Source organism: Semicossyphus pulcher, unplaced genomic scaffold (assembly GCF_022749685.1).
Source record: "Semicossyphus pulcher isolate SPU_LCO1_2020_fin unplaced genomic scaffold, fSemPul1.0.p SCAF_23, whole genome shotgun sequence".
Lineage (NCBI taxonomy): Eukaryota > Metazoa > Chordata > Actinopteri > Labriformes > Labridae > Semicossyphus > Semicossyphus pulcher.
In genome coordinates this window covers 10135388-10161961 of record NW_027211697.1, presented here as the reverse complement: position 1 = coordinate 10161961, position 26574 = coordinate 10135388, and the positions used below count along the sequence as shown (strand labels likewise).

At 43.7% G+C, this 26574-nt stretch overlaps 2 protein-coding genes across 2 annotated transcripts in view; one reads left to right on the top strand and one right to left on the bottom strand.

The window, feature by feature from the left end:
• Window positions 1-21681, top strand: part of glis2b (GLIS family zinc finger 2b) — a 32587-nt gene extending 10906 nt beyond the window's left edge. The window contains exons 2-7 of the mRNA XM_069674608.1: window positions 11685-11886; window positions 12383-12513; window positions 15011-15148; window positions 15235-15368; window positions 15458-15576; window positions 15692-21681. Of these exons, the coding sequence (XP_069530709.1) occupies window positions 11709-11886; window positions 12383-12513; window positions 15011-15148; window positions 15235-15368; window positions 15458-15576; window positions 15692-16431 (1440 nt within the window). The 5' untranslated portion in view covers window positions 11685-11708 and the 3' untranslated portion in view covers window positions 16432-21681. The remainder of the gene's footprint in view (window positions 1-11684; window positions 11887-12382; window positions 12514-15010; window positions 15149-15234; window positions 15369-15457; window positions 15577-15691) is intronic.
• Window positions 21682-22352: 671 nt separating this feature from the next.
• Window positions 22353-25397, bottom strand: pam16 (presequence translocase associated motor 16). Its single transcript, XM_069674454.1, has 5 exons — window positions 25303-25397; window positions 24819-24903; window positions 23871-24007; window positions 23023-23088; window positions 22353-22518 (listed from the first exon to the last, which is right to left on the bottom strand). Exons 1-5 carry the CDS (start codon window positions 25303-25305, stop codon window positions 22432-22434), a joined length of 378 nt encoding a protein of 125 aa, XP_069530555.1. The 5' UTR covers window positions 25306-25397; the 3' UTR covers window positions 22353-22431.
• Between the last annotated feature and the right edge of the window lie 1177 nt (window positions 25398-26574).

Sequence of the window (26574 nt, the reverse complement as noted above, 5' to 3'; positions counted from 1 at the left end):
CAAAATAAATCCCTGACATGCTGCATGCTGGCTGCACAAAGCGAATTAATCTGACAATAATTGTCAATAATTTATGGTTATTAAAAACTGACAAAAGGAGAACATGTTTCATTAAAGAGGCTGAAAAATGAGCTTGATATTTCTGCTTGATAAACGACCTAAACAGTGATGTGATTGTTTAAATTCTTTCTAAACTATCAACTAATGACTCATTGTTTCAGTGGCTGTACGCCCGTTCAAATGCATCTATCTATTGTCGGTCTGCCAGCTCATAATGTATCACTTACCACAAATTATAAATGATTTGTTGCGTGCAGGGCTGCAATCAATACTAGAAAATAGTGAGCACAATAAAACATCTTCAAATCTTAGACTCCATAGAAGACAGAAGCATCTTTCTTTGAAACACAACTTCCCCTCACGTGAAAATCAAGTGTTTAACCTTGTAAACATCTCCATGTGGTGTTTCTCATGTGCTACAAGACATATCAGGGACAACATCAGCAGTCATCTCCACGGCTGGGCCTGTCTGCTTTTAAACTGCAGTGTACCAAGGACAGGCTGAACAACACGTTTTCAGATTGGCAGGTTTGAGACGTCACAAACCTAAGGAGCCAATCCCGTTAATGGACGGGGTGACGCTATGTATGTCATTATGTGTAACCTATGGTAACCACTTCGGCGATGCTCGAGCCAGCTGTAACTGTCATTGTAATTTTGCAAACTCACTACTGCCTACTAACGTTAACCATACTGCTACTAATTACTACATTTCAAGCTAGCTAAGTTTCAACAAGTCGCCACTAAACGATGGCAGAGACGTGTTTTGTTTTCGGGACGGAGGGCGGTGGGCATGTTTTACAGAAAAAACATATCAGACACAATTTATTCTTTCAAGCAGAGCATTTCATATGTCTGAAAACATGACTGGAGCTGCTCTTTAAACAATTAATTTATAATCGGTGTAAATGTTACATTTTTTTTTAAAGTTAATTAATCAGTGAATCAACATGCTTTTACAGCTTCCTCTTTGAAAACTGCAACTGGTTGATTTTTCTTACTTCGTATTCAGATCCAGTTTGTTCTTTTCAAACTCTCTTTACTAAACTAAAAAGTTCCCATAATCCCCAGCAAAGGAACACAGAGTAGCATTAGGAAATCTAATGTCAGACGGTTCAACCACAGAGAGAAATCACTTAAAGCGCGTGCCCTTCTTTTCTCATGTAGGAGTCCTCTTTGACAACAAACCACAAGTGCGCCCCGCCCTCCTCGTTCTGTGCCTCCCTCCCTCCCTCCCTCCCTCCTGGCACCTTCCCTCCCTGCCTGCCCTCTGCCTGGAATTCTTCAGTGTCTGAACGCTCTGGCTGGAGGCCATCGGTAGCTCGCTGAGAAGCTTCCTGTTGCACTCTCTCCCCTCCTTCAATCTGTCTATCCCTCTCTTTTTCTTTACATCCTTCACTCGCTCACTCCTTTCTCTCATATCAGATTTAATCTTTTTATCCTCCTTTTTATCTTTATCACTAGATTTTGCATGCTTGCACTCTTTTTAAATGAAGGGTGATACAGTCCCTTTCTCTTTTTATAACCCGTAAAGAACAAGTGGAGATCTTGAGCTTAACTCCGTCTGTATTGAGGCATGTGAACGCACGTGTGTCTCTCCGTCTGTGTTGCAGCCGTCGTAACTCCAGCGCTCCAACAACTGTCTTTTTCCTCAAGAGCCCTTCCCCAATGGCTTCATGCATGCTGCTATTACATAACACTGTGTACAATCCTGTGTGCCTTCTTGCAACAGAGGGAAAGAAAGGCTGTTCAAATTGACAGGAAAAGAAAACTCTGCAAGTGAAAATTGAATTTATTTTCATTGCGTCAATTTATTTTGAACAAATGTTGTGAATAGGGGAAATAATTCGGCAGTTAATGCACCATTTAAACCAGGGAGGGGTGCAGGAGTAGGTCACAGAAGAAAAACAAAGTGAAAGAGTTACAAGATGGATGAACGCGAGAGAAAAACAAAAGCAATGAGTAAAGGAATAAAGAGAGAGAGAGAGAAAGAGGGAATGCGAGGCCCAGAGGAGGAGGAGGAGTGGAAACTGAGGTTTCCTGTCTGAGGAGGCGGCTGGCCGAGGAGGACAGAGGCAGGGGGAAGAAAAAATCTCTCAGCTGTGTGTGTTTGTGTGTTGAGTGATCCATCAGGGGTGAGGGGTGGAGGGTGTACGCGGGGGCTGTGGCTCGGGTGCGTATGTGTCAGCGGAGGTGGGGTCACTCCCGGCTATTACCTCGAGAAACGTCAGCAGCGACAGAAGAGGGAGTGAAGGAGTGACCATGTTTGGGCCTGTTTTCTTGTGTCTCCACATCAGCAACAAAATACTAATATATATGTATTTACCTGTGTCATGTGAGTGTTATTGTCTGTGAGAGTGTGCAAAACTTTCTGCATCACGTCCTCCTCTGACTAATCTCACCTGACTTTGATATGCATCCATTTAAATCTGGCTATTAAGGAAATTAGCAAATGAGAATCGCTTTACTTTGAAATTTGAAGAGCTTTGATCACTTAAATCCGATTATTCAGACACTATTTTGTGGGTATACCTCATCTTAACAACCCAAATCGTTCATTCCTCCCAGTTGTTTAGTGGCCCCAGTTACCGATGTAAAACCCAACTGTAAGGGTTCACAGGTCACACCACGCCCACACCTAAGTCAGTCACCTCTGACCCTGTCCTTTCCACCTGGTAGATGGAGAAACCAGCAGGTCTGGACATGACCCAGCCTGCAGCTGTAGGTCTACTCTCTACACATCGGTGCTAAAAAACAACCAAACCAAATGGAAAGATATTTACTAACAGTTGCACTGATAAAACATGGCAGGAGATTATTTTTTTTACACGGGCTTCAAGGCCACAACAAAACCCTCAGCAGCTCAATTATATACATGTAAATATTTAATTGAATCTAATTAAATTATATTTTTTTGATGTTCAATTTTGAACATAAACATATAAATTAAAAATGTATTAGACAAAGACCTTTTCAAGTTAGCTATTAAGGAATAAAAACCAACCTTCAACCAACATTTTAAAGTTGTAAACTTGTTGTGTCTTATATGTTTTTTCTGTAAAACACGTTAAACTACCTTGTAAAAATTCTCCTCCTTCTCCCTCAATTAAAATTCCTGAATCTGCATAGGCTCCGCCCACTATGCAAATTTCCAACCGCCCCCTCCGTCGCGAAAACAAAACACGCCTCTGCCCTCGTTTAGCGGCAACTTGTTGAAACTTAGCTAGCTTGAAATGTAGTAATTAGCAGTAACGTTAACGTTAGTCAGTAGTGAGTTTGCAAAAATGACAATGACGGTTACAGCTGGCTTGCACATCGCTGAAGTGGTTGCCATAGGTTACACATAATGATATGCATAGCGCCACCCCGTCCATTAAATTGGCTCCTTAGGTTTGTGACGTCTCAAACCTGCCAATCTGAACACGTGTTGTTCAGCCTGTCCTTGGTACACTGCAGTTTAAAAGCAGACAGGCCCAGCCGTGGAGATGGAGATGTTTCCAAGGTTAAACACTTAACTTTCACTGGAGGGGGTCTTTTATGCAAATTCTTCAAATTTATACTCGTTTGTGGTTATATACACAGAGGTTCCCACTCACTTTAAAGGCACTGATAGTTGTTTCTCATCAAAACAATGTGACTAGTTTGATGATGTCATGATCAGCATGGGATCATGGGAGCTGTTGTTTTGATTGTTAAACAACAGCTGTCCTGTGTTAGGTTTTATTCAGGTTTTGCTAAGTCACTTTTATTCATGTTGTGGCGTTTCGAATGAAAAAGCCACATGTAACGTTAGCTAATGTTAACACTTCCCTGACTGCCTAACTGACTCTCTGAAGTATGAGTTGGTCCTTCCATGTTTCCCTGGGAATCACTGATTTCCTTGGGTTGAAACATTCTTAGAAACATTTGGGATAATATAAGTGTCCAACTCAACAAAATATATAACATAATTATTAGTTATTTCTTACATTTTAATGCAGAAAAATACATTTTACACTGCCTCAAAAAGATATCGATTTGTGTTATGAATTTTCCTCAATCGATTTTTCAATGTTTTAAAGCTACAAATAAAGGCCATCGCATCTCTTTCTAGAAAGTTCCCACCACATTCTTTCTCTCTCTCTTTCTGTGTGTGTTTGTGTGTGTGAGTGAAAAATAGAGAGCAAAGAGCCCCGGGGAGAGATGGCTTGCCTCCTACAGACCACCTCCCAGGGTCACAGCAGGAGGCAGATTAAGTTACAGCCAACCTCAGAGGGGGTCACACAAGACGTGTACACACACACACATTCTTTCGCTCTCAGAAACCCGCTCAGAAAGCAAAATATTACACAATATGATTCAATACCCTGTAACATAATCATCTTTACCGCACAGTTTTTATATTCTCTGATTCTTTTTGTTGGCTCGGATCGAGCAGGCCGACCCGATCCCCCTCAAATCAGATCAGGCTGAAGATCAATCGGTCAGAGCGGGGTTAAAGGTCAGCGCTGATCCGTGTGAGCCTAGCCTCGGAGCATGGAGGTGTTGAATCACGTAGCCCTCCTTTGACCTGCATCAGCCACCTCCAAAACCCTCCGACCTCGTACACACACACCCGGACCTCATCAAAGGGCGGCGTGGATGTGGGACTCGGGTGGGAAAGGGTCATGCAGGGGGATAGGTGACGGGGGGTTGTTAAAGAGGACACACAAACCCCTCTTTCAGGACTCCTCTTCCTTCTCTACTTCCTCCGCTCTTCGTCCTCACCCTCATATATCCTCGCTGTGGCCCCTTTAGTCATCCCTCCTCTCCTCTCTCTCTCTCTCGCCCGTTCAGCTGCTGTTTACTCTGCTAGTGAGGGAAAGAGAGAGAGAGGGCCCAGAGAGGGGACAATGCCGTCTTTCAGAGAGACCGTCAACCCCACGGCTGAGCAAGGAAGTCTGCATGGGGGCCAGCCAACACCCCTTCCACAAACTTCACAGCCATCCGCCACCGAGCTGTACACGCACACTCGCTTATCACATAGGCACACACACACAGACCACACTCCAAACCTCTCTGTATCGTTCTTTCTCTCGGCCGCCCTTTCTTTTTGTCTCACGTTTCCCACAAGCCCCCTCTCAGTGACCGTGGCTGCTTCGGAGGATGTAGTCGAGATCCCGTAAGTTCAGTCCAAGAAACACACTCTGTGAGTCACTTCCAAGCCAGTCTCTAATGTTTCTCCACTAAGAAGGAATCATGAGGGTGGGCTGAGGTGAAATCCAGCTTGGGGGACGTCTTCACCAGGAGGCGCACTGGCTGACTCCATTGGAAACACATTAGTGCGGTATGGATTGCTGCGGGTGTAGTGGGTATTGTAGACGTCTTGTGGCCTGCTGAGAAGTCCAGGATAGTTTCAAGGTAATTTTATCATTTCTGTTCTTTTGTAAAAAGTTATTTGCAAATGGCCGCACAAAGAGCCGTGCAGCTGTGCAGTGTGAGCTCTCATGTGAAATGATGTATACTCATATTAAAGCACACAGATCCTCTCCAGCACAGCTCACTTATTAAACAAGTTGTCTTTATCATGACGGTGTCATATGGTTAATTGATAAGTCGTGTGCAGGGGCGGATCCAGAGGGGTGGCCTGGGCCCCATTTGAAATCAGTTTTGTGCCACCCCAAAATCCTGAACTATGATTGGCTATTTGCCTTGTCAGAGGCGGGACTTATGTTAAAATTTATTTGGGCTGTAAGTACTTTAATTTGTTACTTAGGACATACCGTAAAGTTCCATGTACAAGACGCATTTTTAATACATTTTGTTCCCTCTAAAAAGTGGGCTGCGTCCTATATACCTGTGCGACCAATATACCAGTATAAAATGCAGAGAGAGGTATGTTATTGTGTTACGGTATTTTACTCAGACGATGGCGCTATCCGGTTGTTAAGTGGTGACGTCACCCCTCCGCATCTCTAACCTGATTGTTGCTTCGTCACTGACATGCACCGTCATGATCGCCATTGCAGCAGCCACCCTCACAACAATCAACGTTACCGTAGGCCGCAGAACAAAACAGATGCTAGGCTGTAATTTGTGTGTGATTTGATTTTGTTTTAAATGAAAAGAAATTGAAATAGTGTTGAAATAACTTGTGTACAGGTTTTATTAAAGTTCCTGTGAGGAACTTTCAGTTTGTGTTGATTTGGCGCCCCCTGTGGACAAAGCCGTACCTCTTATCTTTCTGCTGATTTTATCCTGTACATGCTTAAGTGGTGGTTTTTAACAAAAAATCTCATCCTGCTTTCTTTAACAGTCATATGTATCACTCACTTTAAAGTTTTGCCCTGGAAAATGTAAACTTATATTAACTTATATTGTGGAACATTTTAATGAGAGTGGCTGTTGTTTGAGCAGGAGTGAGATATATATGGAGGCCTGCTTAATAAATTGGTAAAAGTCGAGCTATGAAGTCCATTATGTAGATAAAGTAAGGGTTTGCACGTGGAGAAGCTGCCCTCTGAAGAGAAGAGCTTCTGTGTGAGGAGACCCCTTCAGTGTCTCTCTGCCGCTCTCACAGAGAGAGCTGTAGGATCATGCGATTTCAGGTGCCAAATTGATTTATATTCCAGACTTGTCTATGGATTCAAAAGTTCCATATCTGTTCCTCAGGCTTTATAGCAGGGATTATAGCAGTGGTGGAAGGCCGGTTTTCTGTTTGGATGGATGAGAGAAGCATTGTAGCAAGGTTAAGCTGAGTCCTGGTCTGTGCCTCGGGGTGAAGGCTTTACGCAGTTAAAGTGGATGACAGACGATTTTCTGCTATTTTAGCCGAACAATAAAGCCAAAACTCTCGGCGGTCTGTGCCGTAGGAGTTACAGTAAGTTAGTCCAAAGAGAAAGAGAGCGAGAGAGATGTGGTATTAACCGCAGCTCATTCTGAGTGAGAGTCCACTATGATGGATCGGAACCTGTTTATTTTCACAGCTAATGGCTGCGTTTGCCCACATAACAAACTCTTAATGGTTAAAATGATCATCGCAAATTCACGATGATGGAGACATTATTAGACTGTAAAAAAAGGACGCATACAGCATCGGAAGAGCCAGTGTCAACACAAGTAGGCCTTACTGTCGATGGTTAATGTGTTATTAATGAAACACCTTTATTACTATTACTTGGCTGTCTCCTAAAACAAATAAACCTTTCACCACATGGCCACATGCACATGTAAGATGATGCAGTCTTAAAGCTCCTGTGAGGAACAGGCGACCCCTGTGGACAAAGCAGCACCTCTTATCTCTTTGCTGATTTTGTCCTGGTTATGCTTAATGGTGGTTTTCTGGGGATGCACCGATCGATCGGACGACGATCCAAATCGGCTGATCTGGGCTCTAATTAGGGGATCGATGATCGGCCGATCACCTTTCCAAGTGCCGATCACTCCAGCCGATTGGACGACTTAAGTTATGAGCCACTTTCGCTCACCACACCAAGAAGATTAATGATTTTCCACAGTGACAGCGAAGGCAAATAAAACACTTACTTGTGTGTAATCAGGGGAGATTGCTGCAGAGGCGATTGTCATTTGGGTTTGGACACACACGAGCATTCGCTTTACCGGGAGGAAATCGTGCAGAATGCGCTCCCCCTGCTCCAGTGGTGCAGCGTCACTGCTCTGTGACCTGCAGTGATCACAGACACAGACACGCTCAAAGATGGCAGTCATTAAACACTATAAAAGATAAATAGTTAAAGTCACAGTCTTGAAGATTTAAATTTTTGCACTCTTTGAGTGCCTCCCACTCAGGCATAATTGGTACGAGAGCACTCGTCCCTATTTAACCTGACTTCTACGGCTGGCTCCATTTGTCATGGTTCTAACTCTTGATTTTCTTAGTTTCGTTTGTAAACTGTTTGCTTCATCTGAACGTTGACTTCTTTTTCTTTGGATTTTTACTTATTTTTGAAGTTGTATCTGTAGTCATCCATCTTTTCTTTGTTTGTTCAGCCATAGTAGATTACTGTTTACTCGCAACACTTGCAGAGAGCGGAAAAGCAGCCGCTTAGCTCCGCCTACCCTCTCTGGCAGACCAACCACTGCTGGCTGATGGAAAACGCATCACTAACTGGGCACCATTGTGTTATATCATTCGATGACAGAGAGTGACTTTACATTTATTTAAATGAAATGAAATGAAAAAATGAAAAGGATGGATTGTTACTTTAATATTCACACTCTCAGCCAACGTGACAGGGGTGTGAATGACTTAAAATCAGTACATCGGACTCAGTTTTCTAATTGATCAAACCGAAGGACAACTTTATATTTTTCCATCGTTGTTAAAAATAAATCTGTGAGCTTGTTAAGGGTCTGTGTTTGCACTTAAGCAGCACACTTAATTGTTCTGAACAGAGCAGTTATCAACTACAATAGGTAATAAACACTGAGATCATAATGTATTAATTTCTCTCTTTGTGAAAAATGTTTACAAAATATTTCATCCAGCTTTCTTTAACAGTTATTATGTTTCACTCACTTTAAATCTGCTGTGGAAAATGTAAACAAAGGCAGCGTGCCATTAATCACTTCCTGTGACACCTACCCCCCGCCAGAGGGTTCAGGCATTAAAAATAATTATATACAAGTAATCAATGTTGTCGCTGATGGTCTGGTTTGCTTTTGTAGGTCGTATAGAGTCGTCAGAATTAATTTCAGTCTGTTTCATAACCAGTGAAAAACTCCTCACAGGAGCTTTAAGTGTTATTAAACCTTTTTTAAATAGTATTGCACACTCAGTTCTAAGCAGAGGTTTATATTTGGTCACGTCTGTCATTACTGAAACATGTGTGCATTCAGTGATTAGTTATTGGTTGCTTTAATCTAACTTCCTCTTCATACTCGGTGAAATTCCAATGTCATTTCCAAACATGAAGATGTGACGCGCTTGTTAGTGAATCACTGTAATGTGCAGCATCAATCAGGGTCGTCCTGCTCTTTCTGTTAATTGTCTCTGACATGTCATTCTATGCTACCAATCAAAAGGGGCCGGTGTGTCATGTGCTTCTCAGTGGTCTTTAATCAGATAAAAAAAACAAGGTTATTTGTACCACAGTGTTTCTTTCTGTGCATGTGAGGAGCATCAGAGTATATGTACGCATCGGCACAGAGAGATCTCACTGATAATGCCATAATGCTGCTCTGTGTGCATGTTCATACAGTGTGTTCCTCTGCTCCCATCAGTACATGTGTGTATCATCGTCTTATCTATGGCTGATTGAGTCTGTACACCCCCCAATACACCCCCTCTGGCTGTGTGTGAGTGTGTGTGTGTGTGTGTGAGCTGGTGGCCATCCCTGGTTGGGCTGGTGAACCTGGTGACCTCTCAGCTCCGTGCCTCCCAGACACAAGGGCTTCTCATGTGGCCCCTGGCCAGTCGCTCTCAAAGCCCACCATTCACCAGCAACCACGGCTCCTATGAGTGTGTGTCGGCATGTGTGTGAGGGAGAGGGAGGAAGGGTGAATTTGTTGAAATTACAGTTTGATTAATTGCTTTTGTGTGTGTGTGTTTCTGTAAGTATGACTGTGCATGTGTGAGGCAAAGAGAGAGTGTGTGTGTGTGTGTGTACATGCACACTGGGCGCTGTTGTAGATGAACTCGAGAAGGAATATAGGACACCATGCAACTGTGTGTGTGTGTGCGTGTGTAGACGGAAATTGATTTGAGAAGAAGTGTGTGTGAAACTGTCGAGAAGAAGCAGTGAACCCTAACACATTGTGTTGAATGAAGAGTTGGCTTAAAACCAGCAGTACTGTACGAGCACCGCCTGTGTGTGTGAAGCAGTACCTGCTGGGTGAAGAGGGATGGACTCAGCCTTTATTTAGATCAGCAGTGGAAAGATCTGGCTTTTCTAAATGTTGATATTTGAAAAATTATTGTTCTTTATGAGGTTTTGCTGACTAGTATGAAACTTTTATGATTGTCTCTTTCGGCCTGGACATGAAGTCAGGGTTTAATAGCTCCATTAATGTACAGGGTTCTTCAGGCTGTTTTGCTGAGTAGGTTTTGCCAATTCCTTTTCGCACAGTACAACACGATGATGTTTGGTCCACCAGTGACAAAAGTAAAAGCATTCTTTACTCAAGTAGACGTACAGATACTTGTGTAAAAAAGTTTCTGGTGCGAAGCTAAACGTCTGTTAAGTCGCTATCTATATTGCCAGATAAGGTAACACAATGGTGATTGAGCCTATGGCCCACTGATGAAAGCCTTTGCATTTGCAGTATTACAGACTGGGTGTCTGTGGCGACCTTGGCGGAAAAAAACACAAGCGGCGCCCAATTAGTGACGCGTTTTCCATCAGCCAGCAGTGGTTGGTCTGCCAGAGAGGGTAGGCGGAGCTAAGCGGCTGCTTTTCCGGTCTCTGCAAGTGTTGCTAGTAAACGGTAATCTACTATGGCTGAACAAACAAAGAAAAGATGGATGACTACAGATACAACTTCAAAAATAAGCGAAAATCCAAAGAAAAAGAAACAAACTCGACGCTCAGATGAAGGCAAACAGTCTGAAAAGGAAAGTCAGCGAGGAAAATCAGGAGTTACAACCGGAGCCGACCGTGCACGTCACACATGCGACACTGTTTGGATATCTGTGAGTGTGCTCCCGCAATTACCGGTTATCGCCATAGGTGGCGCCAAAGAGAACGAAGCGGAGATATTTGAGTTTACCCCTTTTAAAATACAGTTACTTTGCTCTAATGTACAATTTACGTCTTGTTCCATCCATTCACAGTGAAATCTGTCTTGGTGTTGGAGAGGCAGTGTGCAATAATACAAAATAAAAATAATCGATAATTATCTTAAATGCATGAAAGCTACAGTAAAGCACCTGTTTTGAAAATGTAAGTAGTAGAAAGTACAGATATTTATGGTAGAATGTAAGGCGGAAATTAAGTAAATGCTCAAGTCAAGTGCAGATACCAGAAAACTCTACTTAAGTACAGGAACAAAGTAATTGTACTTAGTTACTCTCCTCCTCTAGAGGGGTCACTGGAACTGAACATGACAGCTACATGAAGCGTCCTGCCCACAGCCCTGAGGCAGGGTCCAGAGGTCAGTGTGTTTAGAGGAAGGAGGAGGTGGTGGGTGCAGCGCTGCAGCTGGACTTGAAGGCCTTGGGGGCTGCCGGTGGGGTCTCAAAGGTCCATGGGGTCTGAAGGTGCACGCTGTGGGGGTGGGAGTGATGTGACAGAGTGCAAGAGCCAGTGACTGGCTGAGGGGTCGGGTGAAGCAGGGCTGGTGGTGAAGGTGACCATATGGATTGGATTGTAGACATTCCTCAGGAAGAGAGCGTGAGCAAAGGTCAGCGTGGAAAAAGAGGAGGGGGTCACTCAGATCTCTATGTGTGTGTGTGTGTGTGTTTATTTTTCTTTGGCTTACTCAGTGTTTCAGTTTACGATTGCGGCCAGTTTGCCATTGTTGGGTTGCGTTTTTCTGACCCAGTGGGACTGTGGAATGTGAGATACTTTCAACAACATTCACATGGGAAATGTTGCAAGCGTGAGGATCTGTCTTCTGCAGCTTGTCACTTTATCACTTTGGAATGCAGCATTTAATTGTGTGCGTACTTCTGTGCTAACTCTGCCCCACTGTGGCTGTTTGTGCAGGTGGGAGGTCGTCGGGTTGCGGTCATGCTGTCCCTGGACGAGCCCCTGGACCTGAAGCTCCCCAGACGGGCTAACGGGCGGGACAGGGGGGCACGCTCACCCCCTCTATCCCCGCTGCACCCCAAGCGTGCTCGCCAGCTGCGCATGGCAGATGATGGCACTGCAGTCATCGAGCCCGCCTCCCCAGCATCTCCACACACAGGTAGGTACCAAAGCAAGACATCTGAGACAGCCATGATAGCGACTCTCCAGCATGCTAATACGCTCACGGTGACAATGCAACATGGAGACATTAAGCAGGTATAATGTTAAACCACGTTCACCATTTGCCAACAAGCAAAAGCACTGATGATTTCAGTTTTGCAGGCATTTGATTGTAAACAAAAGTATTGGGAAAGTTTAAATTTGAACTGATGGTGCAAGATGAAAAGTTAAGGGATTAAAATTCATTCTTAGAGGGACATTTCACAATAAAAGCCAAAATGTCAACTTCATCCATCCAATAATTGTTGAATGACTTAAGTCTCGACTTAAGTGGTGTATAAACTGACCGACTGATATTGCCAAGCCGCTAGCTTTGCTAAAAACAACAGATTGTGTTCGGGAAATAGGACACAGTGAGACCAGTGTCCCAATATCAGATCCACCAGGTGAGAGGTCGTCTAAACAAGCGTGTGTGTGTGTGTGTCTTTTCTCAGGTGGGCAGGTGGTCCCTCATGATCGAACAGACACCCCCACCCCCCCAGCTGTGGACCTGAGTATGTCTCCCTCCTCTCGTCACACCCCCAGCTCTCCAGAAATGACCAACGGAAACTACATCCCCTCAGGGGTGAGTAAGACACACAAGAGTTAAAGGGCCACTTCACTGATTTTCAACATCAGTCCTGGCATGCTATTATGGGGAGCTAATGCCATTATGGTAGAAAAGAAAATGCAGTTTCGCTCTGTGCCTTTGGAGGACGCTATCTGCCTTGCCAATGGGCCCTGGAAAAACTCCACCAGACGACATAAAGCTTGCTAAACTACACTTCCTCAATCTATGACGCCCGCCTCTGATGTCATGTCTCATTCAAAATCATCAGGTTTGAAATGTAGACTGCAGACCTGAACATTTTTTAGACGATCCTTCGGTATTGTCTCGTCATATTTCGTATTCTCCGCTCTGACCCATCTTGCTGGGCCGTTCTTTTCAGAGGGAGGGGCGCAATGCATGCTGGGTGTTGTAGGATTGTAGAATGGGTGAAACCACGAGCTGTTTGTACAACTTTCTTCACAGCTATGGCGCCAATTTCAAATATCACTGCTTCTATCGATTACAGAGAACACCAGCTTTGACTGACAGTGGCTTCTTCCAGGGGCAAATTGCTCCCTCAAAGCACACACACGTACACACGTATACACCAGCGCAGGTGTTCCACTTTAGCTCCTACCAGATTTGATTTTGCCTGCCGCTACCTGTGTTATTTCCCTTATTTTTCTCTTACTTGCTCTTTATTCATCCCTGAGTTGTTGAAAGCATAAACGCTTCAGTGGCAAACACTTTCCTGTCTTCAGCAGAAAGTGACTCAGCCTGCTGGGGTCAGCAAATCACAAACAACATCGGGTTGTCTCACCCTCTCCATAAGAGAATCAGGCTACGCACGGGGTGGGAGGCCTCCGTGTGTGTGTGTGAGGGGGGAGGACCACTTATCAAACACCTCTTGTGTCCCCAACAAGTGCCTCTGTCTGCACTCAGTGGCCTCACTGGCATGACGTGTGTGTGTGCCTGCGTGTGTGCGACTGTTTGGTACATGTATAATCGGATTTAAGTCAAGGTACAGCCATGCAGACCTCACGCCGCCTAATTCAATTCCCTCCCAATTGAATTGAGACACGCTGGCTGGGATCATTCAGCCCCCTACATGCCCCACTGAGTCCTAGATAGCCCCATAATACACACACTACACTTTACTTATCCACCGTGGACAAAGATGAGATGCTTTCTCTACCCCTTACACACACACGCTGTCTCACACACATAAGCGCTTCTTATGGAAGAACAGCTGCACACTCACATGTTCTCTCCCCTACAGCATCTCGCAAAGCAGCTCACATAGTTTTGCATGCAGAGGCAGAGCCAAGCGCAGGGGAACGGTCTCATTTTATGAAATTTGTCAGATACACATTTCTGACATAGCTGAAGAAGACGAGACAGCCACATTATTGTGATCACTTTTCACCCTTATTTTCTCTCTCTGTGCCTCCCTACTGTGGCATGGGAGCTCGACTTGACTTAAAGGGCCAGTTCGCTGATTATCAACCTCAGCCATATCATGCTATTATGGGGAGCTAATGCCATTATGGTGGAAAAAAATGCAATTTCGTTCTGTGCCTTTGGAGGACGCTATCCGCTTCTCAAAAGGGCCCTGGAAAACCTGGAGTTTGCTAAACTACACTTCCTCACTCTAGGACGTCCGCCTGCAATGTCATGTCAGAATCAGGTTTGAAATGTAGACTGCAGACCTGAAGATTTTTTAGACGCATGCATATTCTCGTCATATTTCAAATTCTGTACCGCTCTGAGCCATCAATGTCCTTCACTGGTAAACGTTAGTATTTCACTCTGGCGCAATGCACGCTGGGTGTTGTAGGAATGTAGAATGGGCGAAACCAAGAACTGTTCGCACAACTTTCTCCACAGCTATGGCGCCAATTTCAAATATTATTGCTTCTATCGATTACAGAGAACACCAGCTTTGACTGACAGTGGCGAATTGCTCCTTTAAGTGTCAATTATTCTAAATTCTACTTTTACAATGTGTGTGTGTCAGAGAGAGAAGCAGTGCATGAGCTCTTTGAGCCCCAGCAGCACTTCAGTGGATCTTAAAGCCCTCATGCGGCGCTCAGGGATGTAGGGAGGTTTGTAGCACACAGCGGGGGTGCTACATGAGAAAAAGAGTAGTGTTTTTTTTTAATGGGAAAGATGAAAATCTGTACTTCTGTATTCCACTGACAGAAAAGAAAGACTTCTGTCTCGAGGGTTTTGCAGTGAGGCCATAAGTACCTGTTTTTGTCATCAATCTCTGGTTTGACATGTAGACGACATCAGAGCTCTTACTGCCCGCTACACAGGCAGATTTAGCCTGTAGACACACAAAAAAATGCACCCCTCATTTATTGTTTCCTACATTTTCATCACATCAAACTGTATTTCTTTAAACACATCACAGCATACCTGAAGCTAAACGTGTGCACGCTTCCTTCTCTTCTGTGCAGTAGATTGATAACCCTGTTGCTCCCTGTTTTTCTCTTCCCTGTTCGTTTATCAGAATTCTCACATCTCACAGGCCTTCCAGTTTTTCGTGCCAATCGGAGCTGGGGCGGGACTTCACCTGCCATCCTCCATGTTCATTGGCCAGACAAGCGACAAGAGAGCCTCTCCTGACCTCTCAGCAGATGAACAACTGGCCTGCCACTGGAAGAAGGTAAGACCTGCAAAATAAAGGAAACACATTACGCTTTGTCATCACAATGATGCATCTGAAATGCTGAATGTTTCCCCCTCCTCCAGTGCCATCTGCTCTTTGACTCCCTGCAAGACCTGGTGGATCACGTCAATGACTTTCATGTGAAACCTGAAAAGGATTCTGGGTACTGCTGTCACTGGGAGGGCTGTGCTCGCAAAGGGAGGGGTTTCAATGCAAGGTGAGAGAATTTTTCACTTGTTGCACATTGAAGATGAGAATTTAAGAGGAACCTGCTGTTACTTTAAACTTTATTTTGTGGTGCTGCAGGTACAAGATGCTCATCCACATCCGCACTCACACTAATGAGAAGCCCCACCGCTGTCCCACCTGCAACAAGAGCTTCTCACGCCTGGAGAACCTCAAGATACACAACCGATCACACACAGGTCAGTGGAAGATATGTGTATAATTAAGTATTGCCTTATTTTGAAAGGAAATGCTTATCTTGCATCGTCAGTGTGAATGAATTGTCAAGCTTTGGATCTTTTCTCCTCTCTGCAGGTGAAAAGCCCTACATATGTCCCTACGAGGGATGCAACAAGCGGTACTCCAACTCCAGCGACCGCTTCAAGCACACACGCACACACTATGTGGACAAGCCCTACTACTGCAAGATGGTGGGCTGCCTGAAGCGCTACACAGACCCCAGCTCTCTTCGCAAGCACATCAAGGCCCACGGTCACTTTGTGGCCCAGGAGCAGGGTTCTCCAGGTGGGGTAGGCTCCCTGCTGAAAGGGAGTCAAAGTGGAGGTCTATCCAGCGAGGTTGGGAGGGATTCAGAGCTGTCCTATGTCAGTGCAGCCCACATTATCATCCCAGGGGCAGCGGCTGCTCTCCTGGGAGGCCACGCTCTGCAGAGTCTCGGTGGCCTGCCCATGTCCCCGCTCAGTCCTCGGCCCCTGGACCTCAGCTCACTGGGTTGCCCCAGCTCACCTCCAGGCAGCCTGGGAGGCACGCCCATCCTGTCCTTCAACGGCTCCCCGCTGGGCCTGGCCAAGTCCCCTCTGCTCTCCCCAGCGTTCCCCTCCTCGGCTCTCGGCCTGTCCATGGTGCCCATGCTGGGGGCCTCCTCTGAGCGAAGGTCCCAGAGCCTGCACGGCAAGAAGGGCCGGGGGGAGGAGGCCAAGAACGAGGTGACTGGGGGTGTCCTGAACCTCTCCACAGGAGGGTCTCATGATCCCCTGTCCTGGGTGGTCATCCCTCCAGGCACCGTGGTGCTCAAGCCAGCTGTGGTCAACTGACACACACACAGACACACGTACACGCACACACACACACTTAACACACATTCCAGAAGAGCTCAGGGGGTTGGGATGGGAGGATGAACGCCATAATGAGGGTACAGGCGGTCAAAGGGTGATAAGGATCAGCTCGCACAATCAAATCCAGACAATGCATTTCAGAGAGGGGTTGGAAACGGGGAGATCTATAGAGAAACCTTCTTAATCAGAAAAACAGTAGATAACACTACACCTCTCAAGAATTACAACGCAAGCCTCTTGTATTGACGGGAAACTAAACTTGGGGCCCATGAACTCTGTTCAGGACCATGTCTGCTTCTGTATTTCTATCACAAGGCCTGACATCGGGCTCCTCTTTGCTATTTTGTACTTTAATCATTCCTTTTAGCTGGTTCTGTGGACAGGGACCATAAAGGTGACAGTCTTAGTGCTCTGTGTTCTTACAAAAGTCCTGTTTCAATGATAAGTATTTATATGATGTATGTACTTCAAAGACAAGTGTGCCTGTAGCTTAGCAGTGAGATAGACACACCATGAAACTGAATGACGCTCTCACAGTTAAGCTAACGTGCACGTAATAGGAAGATTCTCCACGCTTGGTTTTAAAGTTATGACCTATTTTTCACAGGCCGCTGTGATTAATATGATTCAGACAGGCTTGCCATACCAAAGCAAGTGAACTCAAACTGTCTCCAGCTCTGAGACAGTTCAATTAAACACAGCACTTAATAGCGTCGACTGGTTATAGTGTTAAAACCTCAAAACTGCTGCTAACCTCTCAGCTCCCCCAGTGTCACATAAACTGGGAGCGAGCACTTTTGACAATCTGTCCCCAGCTTGGGGAGGGTGACCACCAAGAATGTGTGCCAGACTAAGACTAGGGGCTTTTTGGGGCACAGAGCAAACTGAGGACTTCACACAGACAAATGGTGTTACATCACCTGACAATGACCAATCATCACTTCCTCTTTTAGTGAAATCTAAGGCTCGGGTGTGTCTGGCTCCCCCTTCTGGTAGTACACGATACACAACTTTTACAGAACTCACACTGTTTGACTTCTGGATTGTCCAGCTGCTTTCCCGTAATTGAATCAACACGGCCAGTTTGTGCATGAAAAGGGCCACTGTGGTGATAAACACTAGTGTGTTGTATTTTTAAAAAAAGTGACCCGACCCAAAACCAGCTGTGAAAAACAGGTGGTCGTCCAGTAGAAGCCAAACTTAGCCATGTGGGTTGAAATTTTGCCCCAAGTTCAACATGTCCCAGGCTGTAGAAAAGCTATGTGGAGAGGGAGAAGAGGGATGTGCGTATCGTGCCACAGAGGGGGGTGCGATGCACTCAGCGCCACATACAGCTGGACTGACTAGGAAGCCACACTATTCCAAACTGCCTCATTTTCCTCTGTCCAGAGGGGCAAACACGACATAAAAAAAGACTCATTTGACTTCTGGGAAAACTTTTCTCTTGGTTCGATTAAGCAGTCAACATGCACTTGCCACACACTTTATTCCTTACAAGTTTTAAGCTACTTAAGTTACTGCCAACTCATTAATACTTTGCTCTTATTCCATTCTTTTGCCGTGGGGTCCCTCCAGGCTTGTGTCGCTCAACACTAATGCATGTATGATGTTGACTGCACAGAGGAGAGGTCGGGGAGCGCAGGAGAGGGCCACCACAACACAAGGAACATTCCCTCAAGAGACTCTCGCACACTACCGCCCTCTCTCTTCTCTTTCCTCCATCTCTCCTCTACCCATCCGTTATGTTGGCGGTCCTGCTTTTCCATCTTTGATTCCAACTTCCATTTTAGAAATAATCAGTAATTGCTGTTTTATATTGTCTTTTTTTTTGTGTTGTTGTTGCTGTTCAGACGAGACATTTTTTCTGATGTTGAAGTTGCTTCCTGTGTTCTGAGACGGCTGCTCTGCACTCAGCTTTCTGCTGTCGAGGACGAGTCTTTTGAGGACGTTGGGTGAGGAGGAGATAAAGAGGGAGAGAGGTTTGGGCGGTTCTCTAGGGCAGTGGTTCCAAACACGAGGGGTTTGGGATTAATATGTAGGGTCACACAGAGATTACCATGATATAAGAAAGAGGAGAAGTGTAATTATTCTGGACAAATCAGTCCAAGAAGCTGGAGAAACAACAAGGAATGCAATGGACCCACGAGGACAAAAAAAGACAACCTGGCAGGACAGCAGGGAAAACAAGGGCGTATGTGGCTGTGGGTCACTAATGACATAATCAGGGGCAGGTGTGTGATGGGTACAGGTGTGGATGATCAAGGAATCAGGAGACACAAATGCAGCAGCTGAAGTGACTGAAGATGTTAGTGCTTCAAAATAAAACAGGAGTAATTTTAAAGGGGGCGTATCTTTTAAATGGATATTCTTACATTATCATGGGTTTCACATTTTTGGGTGTTTATTGTTCTCAGTGAAAAACTGCATAATTCCTGTTTTTCCAGAATGACATATTTAAAAAGGTCGCCACTGAAATGGGCCGTTCAGAACAGCTGCAGGTTTCTACGTAGAACCAATCGTCATTCACCTCGGGCTGCCCAACTTACCATTCCGATTCCTCCTGGGAACGTCGCTGCACTATCGTCCTCCCACTCAGGGTCCGATTCTGGCTCGTACATATCAGGCTGAATAACCGATCCTAGAGCAGCCATGTCTTCTACAACTTTGGAGCGACTGTGCAGTGTGGCCGCTCCCCCACGTGGGGATAGCACTCGGTCACTTGACTACTGTCAGCCAATTGTGGCTAAGGTCTGACCGTTGATTAAATGATTAAATTAAAATATGTATACAATTTTAAATACGAATCTAACTTTACCAACACGATTCAAAAACACATTAGAGGAATAATACATTGATTGCATAGCTAAAATATGTCACCTTTAAGATGAATTGGATCTGGAGTTTGCCTTTTCTTGTCATTTTAACTTTTTAGCTATGCTAGCAGTCTGGCTAATTGGATGACACAGAAGTCTCTTCACACTGAATTAACTTAACGACTACTGCACGTTTTGCCGTGAAATTTTGTACATCCATGCGTGCTAATTAGCAGATATCACCTTCAGTGCTTAAATGGTGAACAAAGTAAATATTTCCTGCCAATCATCAACATTTAACATTGTCACTTTGAGCATGCTGGAATGCTGTTGTTAGCATTTAGCTCTAAGCCCTACTACTACACTCTAACAGAGCTGCTAGCATTGCAGTTGACTCGTAGTTACTCCTATAATTGTTTCTTGTGAATGTATGCAAGTATGCAAATGAACCAGTTTGAGAAGAACAAATCACAATTTAACTGCTCACAATAGTATGGCCATAAACTGCGGTGAGGGGTACAAATATAGATAATATTGCTTTATTTTAAGGGGTCATAAGCTGAAAGTGTTGGAGACCACTGCTCTAGAGGGGGGGGATGATTTATAGGGGTGTCCAGTGGAGCAAATGACCACACATTCCTCCATGACAATCACATTGGTGTACTAAAGATCATTTGTAGAGGGTGTGTGCATGAGATACATGTCTGTATTAAGTGTTCTGGTGCAGAAACGATCTCTGGTTTAGATTAGATTTTTAAGCTTTGCTACTATGACTTTCATTTCCACAAGTAAAGGGAAGAATAACATCGGACTGCAAAGTGGCAGGAATGCGGGGAGAGAGCAAGGAGACACAGGGTTGCCTGAATGGATAAACGAATGGGCAGGGGATATGCAGAGATGAGGGGAGAGGCTGCGAGCCAGCAGAGGAGAAGAGGCAGAGGATAGCTGAGCTGTGCGGCCGCCCTCCATCTGGCCACCTACCCGACAAACAGTCCTCTCAGCTCTGAAGTCACTGGCTGTTCTGTGCCCGATGTGGCAGCCAGTCACAGGCATACCAGCCTGAAGGAAACTAGGCCACTGAACTCTGTCTGCCCTCTGGGTTTTTTTTTCTTTTTTTATAGATTAAACCCAAAAGGCTCAGCTCCCCCACCTCCCGGCCACAAAGCATTTTTAGCAGAGAACGCAAAAACAGGCAAACTAACAAGATGCATCACAGTAAACAGAGCCTCACATAACCCTCCCTGTCTGTGGACGGGCTCAGTGTCAGGCTGCCGATAGGATTCACAGCAGAGATGAACTGCATATCTACGTTTCTGCCTCAGTAATTCTTAGTCATCATTATCTCAGACACCCCCTCCCCCTCCCCGCACACACACACACACACACACACACACACACACACACACACACACACACACACACGACTGGCCCTGTCTCTGGGTTCAGGCTGCATTGAAGAGAATCTCTCGTTGTGAGTGGACCATCCTGGCCTGTGATGTCATCAGAAACAGGTGTTAAGTAGGCTAAACATGGTTTCCGTGGCAACAGTGAAACCCACAGATGCGGCGGCTCTCCTCCTCCTCCTCCTCCTCCTCCTCCCTGTCTGTCTGCCTCTCCTCTGCAGGTTGAAACCGGGGACAAAACTCAGCACGGCGGCAGAAAGCTGAAAAATATGACACGGATCCTCCCAGGGTCCACAACTTTTCAATATTAAATAAGCTGTATGATCCATTAACCCTTTGAGCTCAGTCTGTATAAAACTGCACTTTTGTTCCCCTCATAGCGTGTGTAGATATGGGGATGCTGCCGCATCCTCGCTGTGTAGAGCGTTATTCATCTGTTTTTTTGGGAACCATGAATTATTGTGAAAATTATCATCAGTTGCTAAAATTGCTGAATTAAAAGTCTTATTTTTGTAACATTATAAAAACGGTACTTGCTCCTGGAGATTTTAAAGTTACCTTCACTTAACGCTATGAAAAGTGGAGCTGAAATCCAGGACACAAAATTAGAGTAAGCTAGCTAGTTCAGTGTCGATGTAAAGGGGTGCCATTGACTGAAGTGCCACAGTGTTGCACAAAGGGTTAATGATGAGACTAAGGCCATGCAAGGCCTGTTCCAAGTTATGTTTTTTGCACATTTGTGAGATATTATTGTCAGTATTTTAATTTTTCCAAGTGCCTTTTTATTATAGGTAAAATATAGAAGCTATACACTATATGAAAAAAAATGATTATATGAAAATATATTTTTTCCTGGCATCATGTTCTGTGGTTGAACATGCAGAATTTTAGAGTTGTAAAAGTCTCCAATTGGTACAACATAGCGGTGTTCTCCTGTTTTAGAGGAATTTTATTACGATATTGATAAAATGTCAATGAAAAGAAAATGTTTAATAAAGTTGTATTTGATAAAACGTGTGCATTCATTTCTATTCCAAGCATACCGTACAGGTAGATATTATAGAAACGACCAATGATGATGCATTACAACTCTCAAGCTGAGCAGACGTGTGCACTTAATGCTGCCAACATGCTCTACCTGAATAAACACAATCACTGATTAGTAGTCAACAAGCTGCAGTTTCCTTCACTGTAAACAGTGTTTCAGCCTGTCAAATCTACACAAAATATAAATATATATTTATCTGGACTTATATAATCTAAAATCATATACAACATTACATTTTTTTCCCTTGTTTTAAAGTAGGAATGCACCATAATATCGGCACGTTATCGGTATCTGCAGATTAAGGTTTGAAAATGACATACTGGCATTGTCAGATTTCTGCTGATAAAACAACGCTTTCATTATGCCTAAATGCTCGATGCTTCCCTATGAAAGCATAATGCTATGATAATAACAAGTTAACGATATAATGAATTACTCTGTGCAAGTGTGCATGTGCAATGCCTGCACCACGCCTCTTCCATCAAGCGTTAAGAAGGGTGCAAGATGTCTGCGGTATGGCAGTTTTTGGCCACTACAATAAGCATGATATTAACTCCACTACAGGGGAGACTTGATGTTCTCTGTAATAAGGTGGAATAAACATGTGTCCAACAATGCCACAAACTGAAGCCAAGAGAAAAAGAGAAGGCTTTTATTGGGTTATAATTTACAGAGGATGGGGAGAGGAAAGACAGGGAGAACATCGTTTCATACTTCATGTTTCCGGATTTTTCTCTGACTGCTTTTTATCTTGCGTCTGGATACTTAGTTCCTCGTCTAGACGCTCTTTAGCCCGCACTACCTGCAGACAAAAACACAAAGAATAATTAACATAAAAAAGGGACGACTGAAAGAAAAGGAAGACGCACTATGGTTCACTCAGAGCAGTAGTGACAGGGTGAGAGATAAAATAAGTAACAACCATCCTTTCAAACATGATCGACATCACAGTGGATTCACCCCATTCACTGAGAACCACATGAGTGATCATTTATCACAGACACAAAGAGAACTATTCATTGTTTGAAAGGATGTTATGAGCAAAACTAGTAAACAGAGTGATGATGGGAATCAATGTTCCCAGCTGCACATGCTCCAATACCATTTACATGACCTAAATTGTGCTACTGAAACTGAATCCTTGAGGGTGGAACTAAAGATCATTGTACTGAACAGCTCCTCTTAAAGATGAGTAACTACTACATCAACTACTACATCTGAAAATCATCATGTAACTGCACAATTCTTCAATAACTACAAGGTGACATATCTTGCATATTTAGGCTAAATTAAAAAACATACTCACTTTTGATTGTAGGTAAAATGAACCGCCCACTGCCTTGTCATTGACTTTAAAAAGGTGCTCATAGTTCTGCAAGAGATAAACACTTCAGTGTTAGTGATCACGTTTTCTGATCATTGTGAGCATTTGACACAGATATGGAGAAGCTGGGGTATCCGTGTTTTAATCTTTGTAGCCCAAACTTAATGAGATCCACTGTAAAACAAAAGGTCTCAGTCATGCAGACAAAGCAGCACATTATGCATGTTTGGCACAAGTGAACTTCAGCAAATGAAGAATTCTCTAAACGTTCTCTTTGGCGGCACCTTTGCAATAAAAGGTAACTGCAGAAGTACACTTTGCACATACTCAGACGTCCACGGTTGGCTCCGGCTGTAACTCTTGATTTTCCTGGCTGACGGTCGCTTTCCTTTTCAGACTGTTTGCTTCATCTGAGCATCAAATTTGTTTATTTTTCTTTGGATTTATTTTTGAAGTTGCATCTAGTCATCCATCTTTTCTTTGTTTGTTTAGCCATAGTAGATTACCGTTTACTCGCAACTTGCTGGGCACCGCTTGTGATTTTTAGCGTGAAAGTCGCCTCAGACACCCAGTCCATAACAATACTGTATACTGCAAATGTAAAGGCTTTCATCAGTGGGCCAAAGGCTCAATCACCTTTGTGTTACCTCATTCAGCGATAGATAGTGACTTACCACACATTTATTTAAATGAAAATCTTCAAGATTGTGTCTTTAAACAGATATTTGACTAGAATGGAAAAATCTGGGAACACTACATATAAGGCTTAATGGCTCTGCACTACAAATACTTGGTCTCTTCCAGCACTCCAAGAAAGAGTGTGTTTGTACCTTCTGAATCTCTTCAGGAGTGAGTGTGGAGATGTTGAGGATTTGCTGTGCCTCTTGCAGGCTCATCCCAGTGATGCTCGAGGCTGCAGCAGACTGCTGACCTGCACGACTCCTGGCGTTCGCCGCTGCCTGACTGGCTGTGAGAGAAAACACAACACACACACAGAATTTTGTTCTATCAGACAATCTAAAAGAATATGCAAGCAAGATATATCTTGGTGATATGGTTTGGGCTTTTGTTTTCAGAATTCTGTTCTCCAAATGTACAATTCAGAACAGGTTGTGAAACAATGTAATCGTGTCTCACATTTAATCGTGTCTGTCTCATGTCTAATCGTGTCTGTGTCTCACGTCTAATCGTGTCTGTGTCTCACATTTAATCGTGTCTGTATCTCACGTAATATTGTGGCTGTGTCTCACGTCTAATCGTGTCTGTGTCTCACGTCTTATCGTGTTTGTCTCACGTCTAATCGTGTCTGTGTCTCACGTCTAATTGTGTCTGTGTCTCACGTCTAATTGTGTCTGTGTCTCACGTCTAATTGTGTCTGTCACACGTCTAATTGTGTCTGTGTCTCACGTCTTATCGTGTTTGTCTCACCTCCAACAGTGTTTGTGTCTAACGTTATGTCGTGTCTGTGTCTCACGTTATATCGTGTCTCTGTCTCACGTCTAATTGTGTCCGTGTCTCACGTCTAATTGTGTCTGTGTCTCACGTCTAATTGTGTCTGTGTCTCACCTCCAATAGTGTGTGTCTCACGTTATGTCGTGTCTGTGTCTCACGTTATGTCGTGTGTGTCTCTGAATCATTTGATGACTTTGAGCCTCAGTATATTCTTGCAGATGTTGCATTTGTTTACCACATTGTGTTGTACGCTGATAATTGAAAAAATCTGCATCAAAACAGGATCAAAGTTTGAATAACTATGTCGGCCACATCATGGATCATACCTGCATATTCTTGCTTTAAAGCACGAGCAAAGGCACGTCCCACCACCTGTGCTCCCATTACAATGATCTGTGCGAGGTATTTAGCCTGCAGAGAAAAAGAAACGCAACTTCAAGAATGCAGTGAAGGTCTGTCAGTAGTCCTCATTTAACAAAATCAAACGTCAGTCCAGAGACAATAAAACTGATGTCAGCCTGAGGTAGTAGGTGTCAGCAGCTGTGGATGAAGTCACCTTTATTACAGCTGTTAACACTGTGACAGCGTTTCCATTCAAACCGCCACCCTATCTTGAATATGCTTTTGGCTTCCTTAATAAAATTAACACATTTTCAGTTAGGAAGAGGCAGCTGTCTTATGTAACGTTTTTGGTGAAAAAGCTAGCCAACGTCTCATGCTAATGCTACCTAGCATTACACCTCTCTGACTTGCTGACGTCAGCGTTGTCTCTGGAAATATAAAACCGACAAATATAAACTGTTTACTTACCATTGTACAGAATTATAAAGTCCCCTCGTACAGTGTGTACCGTGTGTTTTCACACATGTACGCTTAATTGAAGGTTACTTATGGGTCAAAGTTCAAGGAAGAGTCGACAACAAAAAAAACAAGATAAAGCAGATGGACGGCGAGATTTGTTACATTGACACCTGCTGGCAAGGAGGTCAAACTGCAGCTTGTAGTTCAGGGCTCTGACTACACTTGCTTAAAACTGCTCTAAAGTTGTTAAAACTGCTACTAAGGCGAGACAACACATTCGCTGTTATGTAATGGTAGCATGATTAATGAGGGCAACTATCTAACTTACAGCAGAGTTGTTGCTAATTAAATTAATCCCATCTCATGTCCCTAAAAAGTCATGTTAACTCTGTATTTCCCTGAAATTAACATATACAATTTTAAGACAAATGTAGTCTATTTTATACTATTATTACTGTTAATAGTGACTGTTATAGTATAATATAGTATAGTATATTATATAGTAGTATTCTGTACTGTATCTGTTCATAATATAAATTATTACATCATGATTACCATACCATACTGTATATTATATTATATTACACTATATTATACTATATAATTGCAATTTTTACCGTTATATTACTGTATAGCACTGCATTTATTTGCCACTTTTATACTGCACCTTATGTTGTACCATATCGTTAACATTAGACCTCATACCATACTGTATTATCTCATCCTGCATAGCATACCATGTCACTGTATCCCATAACTGTCACTTTAACTTGTCACTTTATCTTGTCACCTATTTCTACTTGTGTAACAGTTGTATGTACCTTGTATTTTTATTTATTTTATCCTTTTTTATTCTTATACTGTACTTACATACTTGCCGTTTTGTCTTTGTACTGCTGAAACACTCGGATTTCCCCCCTGGGGATCAATGAAGTATTATCTCATGTTTAGTTTAGTTGTTCAAAGTGTATTTGAAAAAAGGCTTTTTTTCCCATCTATCCTTGGCCAAAGTGTTAAGGCCTTCTTAAGGGGTCATACATAAATCGGAGCAAAACAGAATGAGGTGCACAGTTCCTAGATTGGAGATAGCTCTGACTAAACAGACTGACAGACTGACTGACTGAAGGCTCTTTTTGTGTGCAATCCACTTTTATTAGGGTTCATTTTAGAAACATATAAATGTATGCTTGAACTTATTGTGTATTGTACTTTAATGCACTTGTTTTCTGTGTCACTTTCAGAAGAGCCCATAATGCACACAAGCTCAGAAACAAACTTATA

What these genes read in the sequence shown, in the direction of transcription:
- pam16 (XM_069674454.1), bottom strand. An exon ending in TTTAAAGCAAGAATATGCAG is followed by an intron (nt 24,008 to 24,818) that starts GTATGATCCATG and finishes TTTCTCTCACAG; the next exon opens with CCAGTCAGGCAGCGGCGAAC. An exon ending in CTCCTGAAGAGATTCAGAAG is followed by an intron (nt 23,089 to 23,870) that starts GTACAAACACAC and finishes TATCTCTTGCAG; the next exon opens with AACTATGAGCACCTTTTTAA.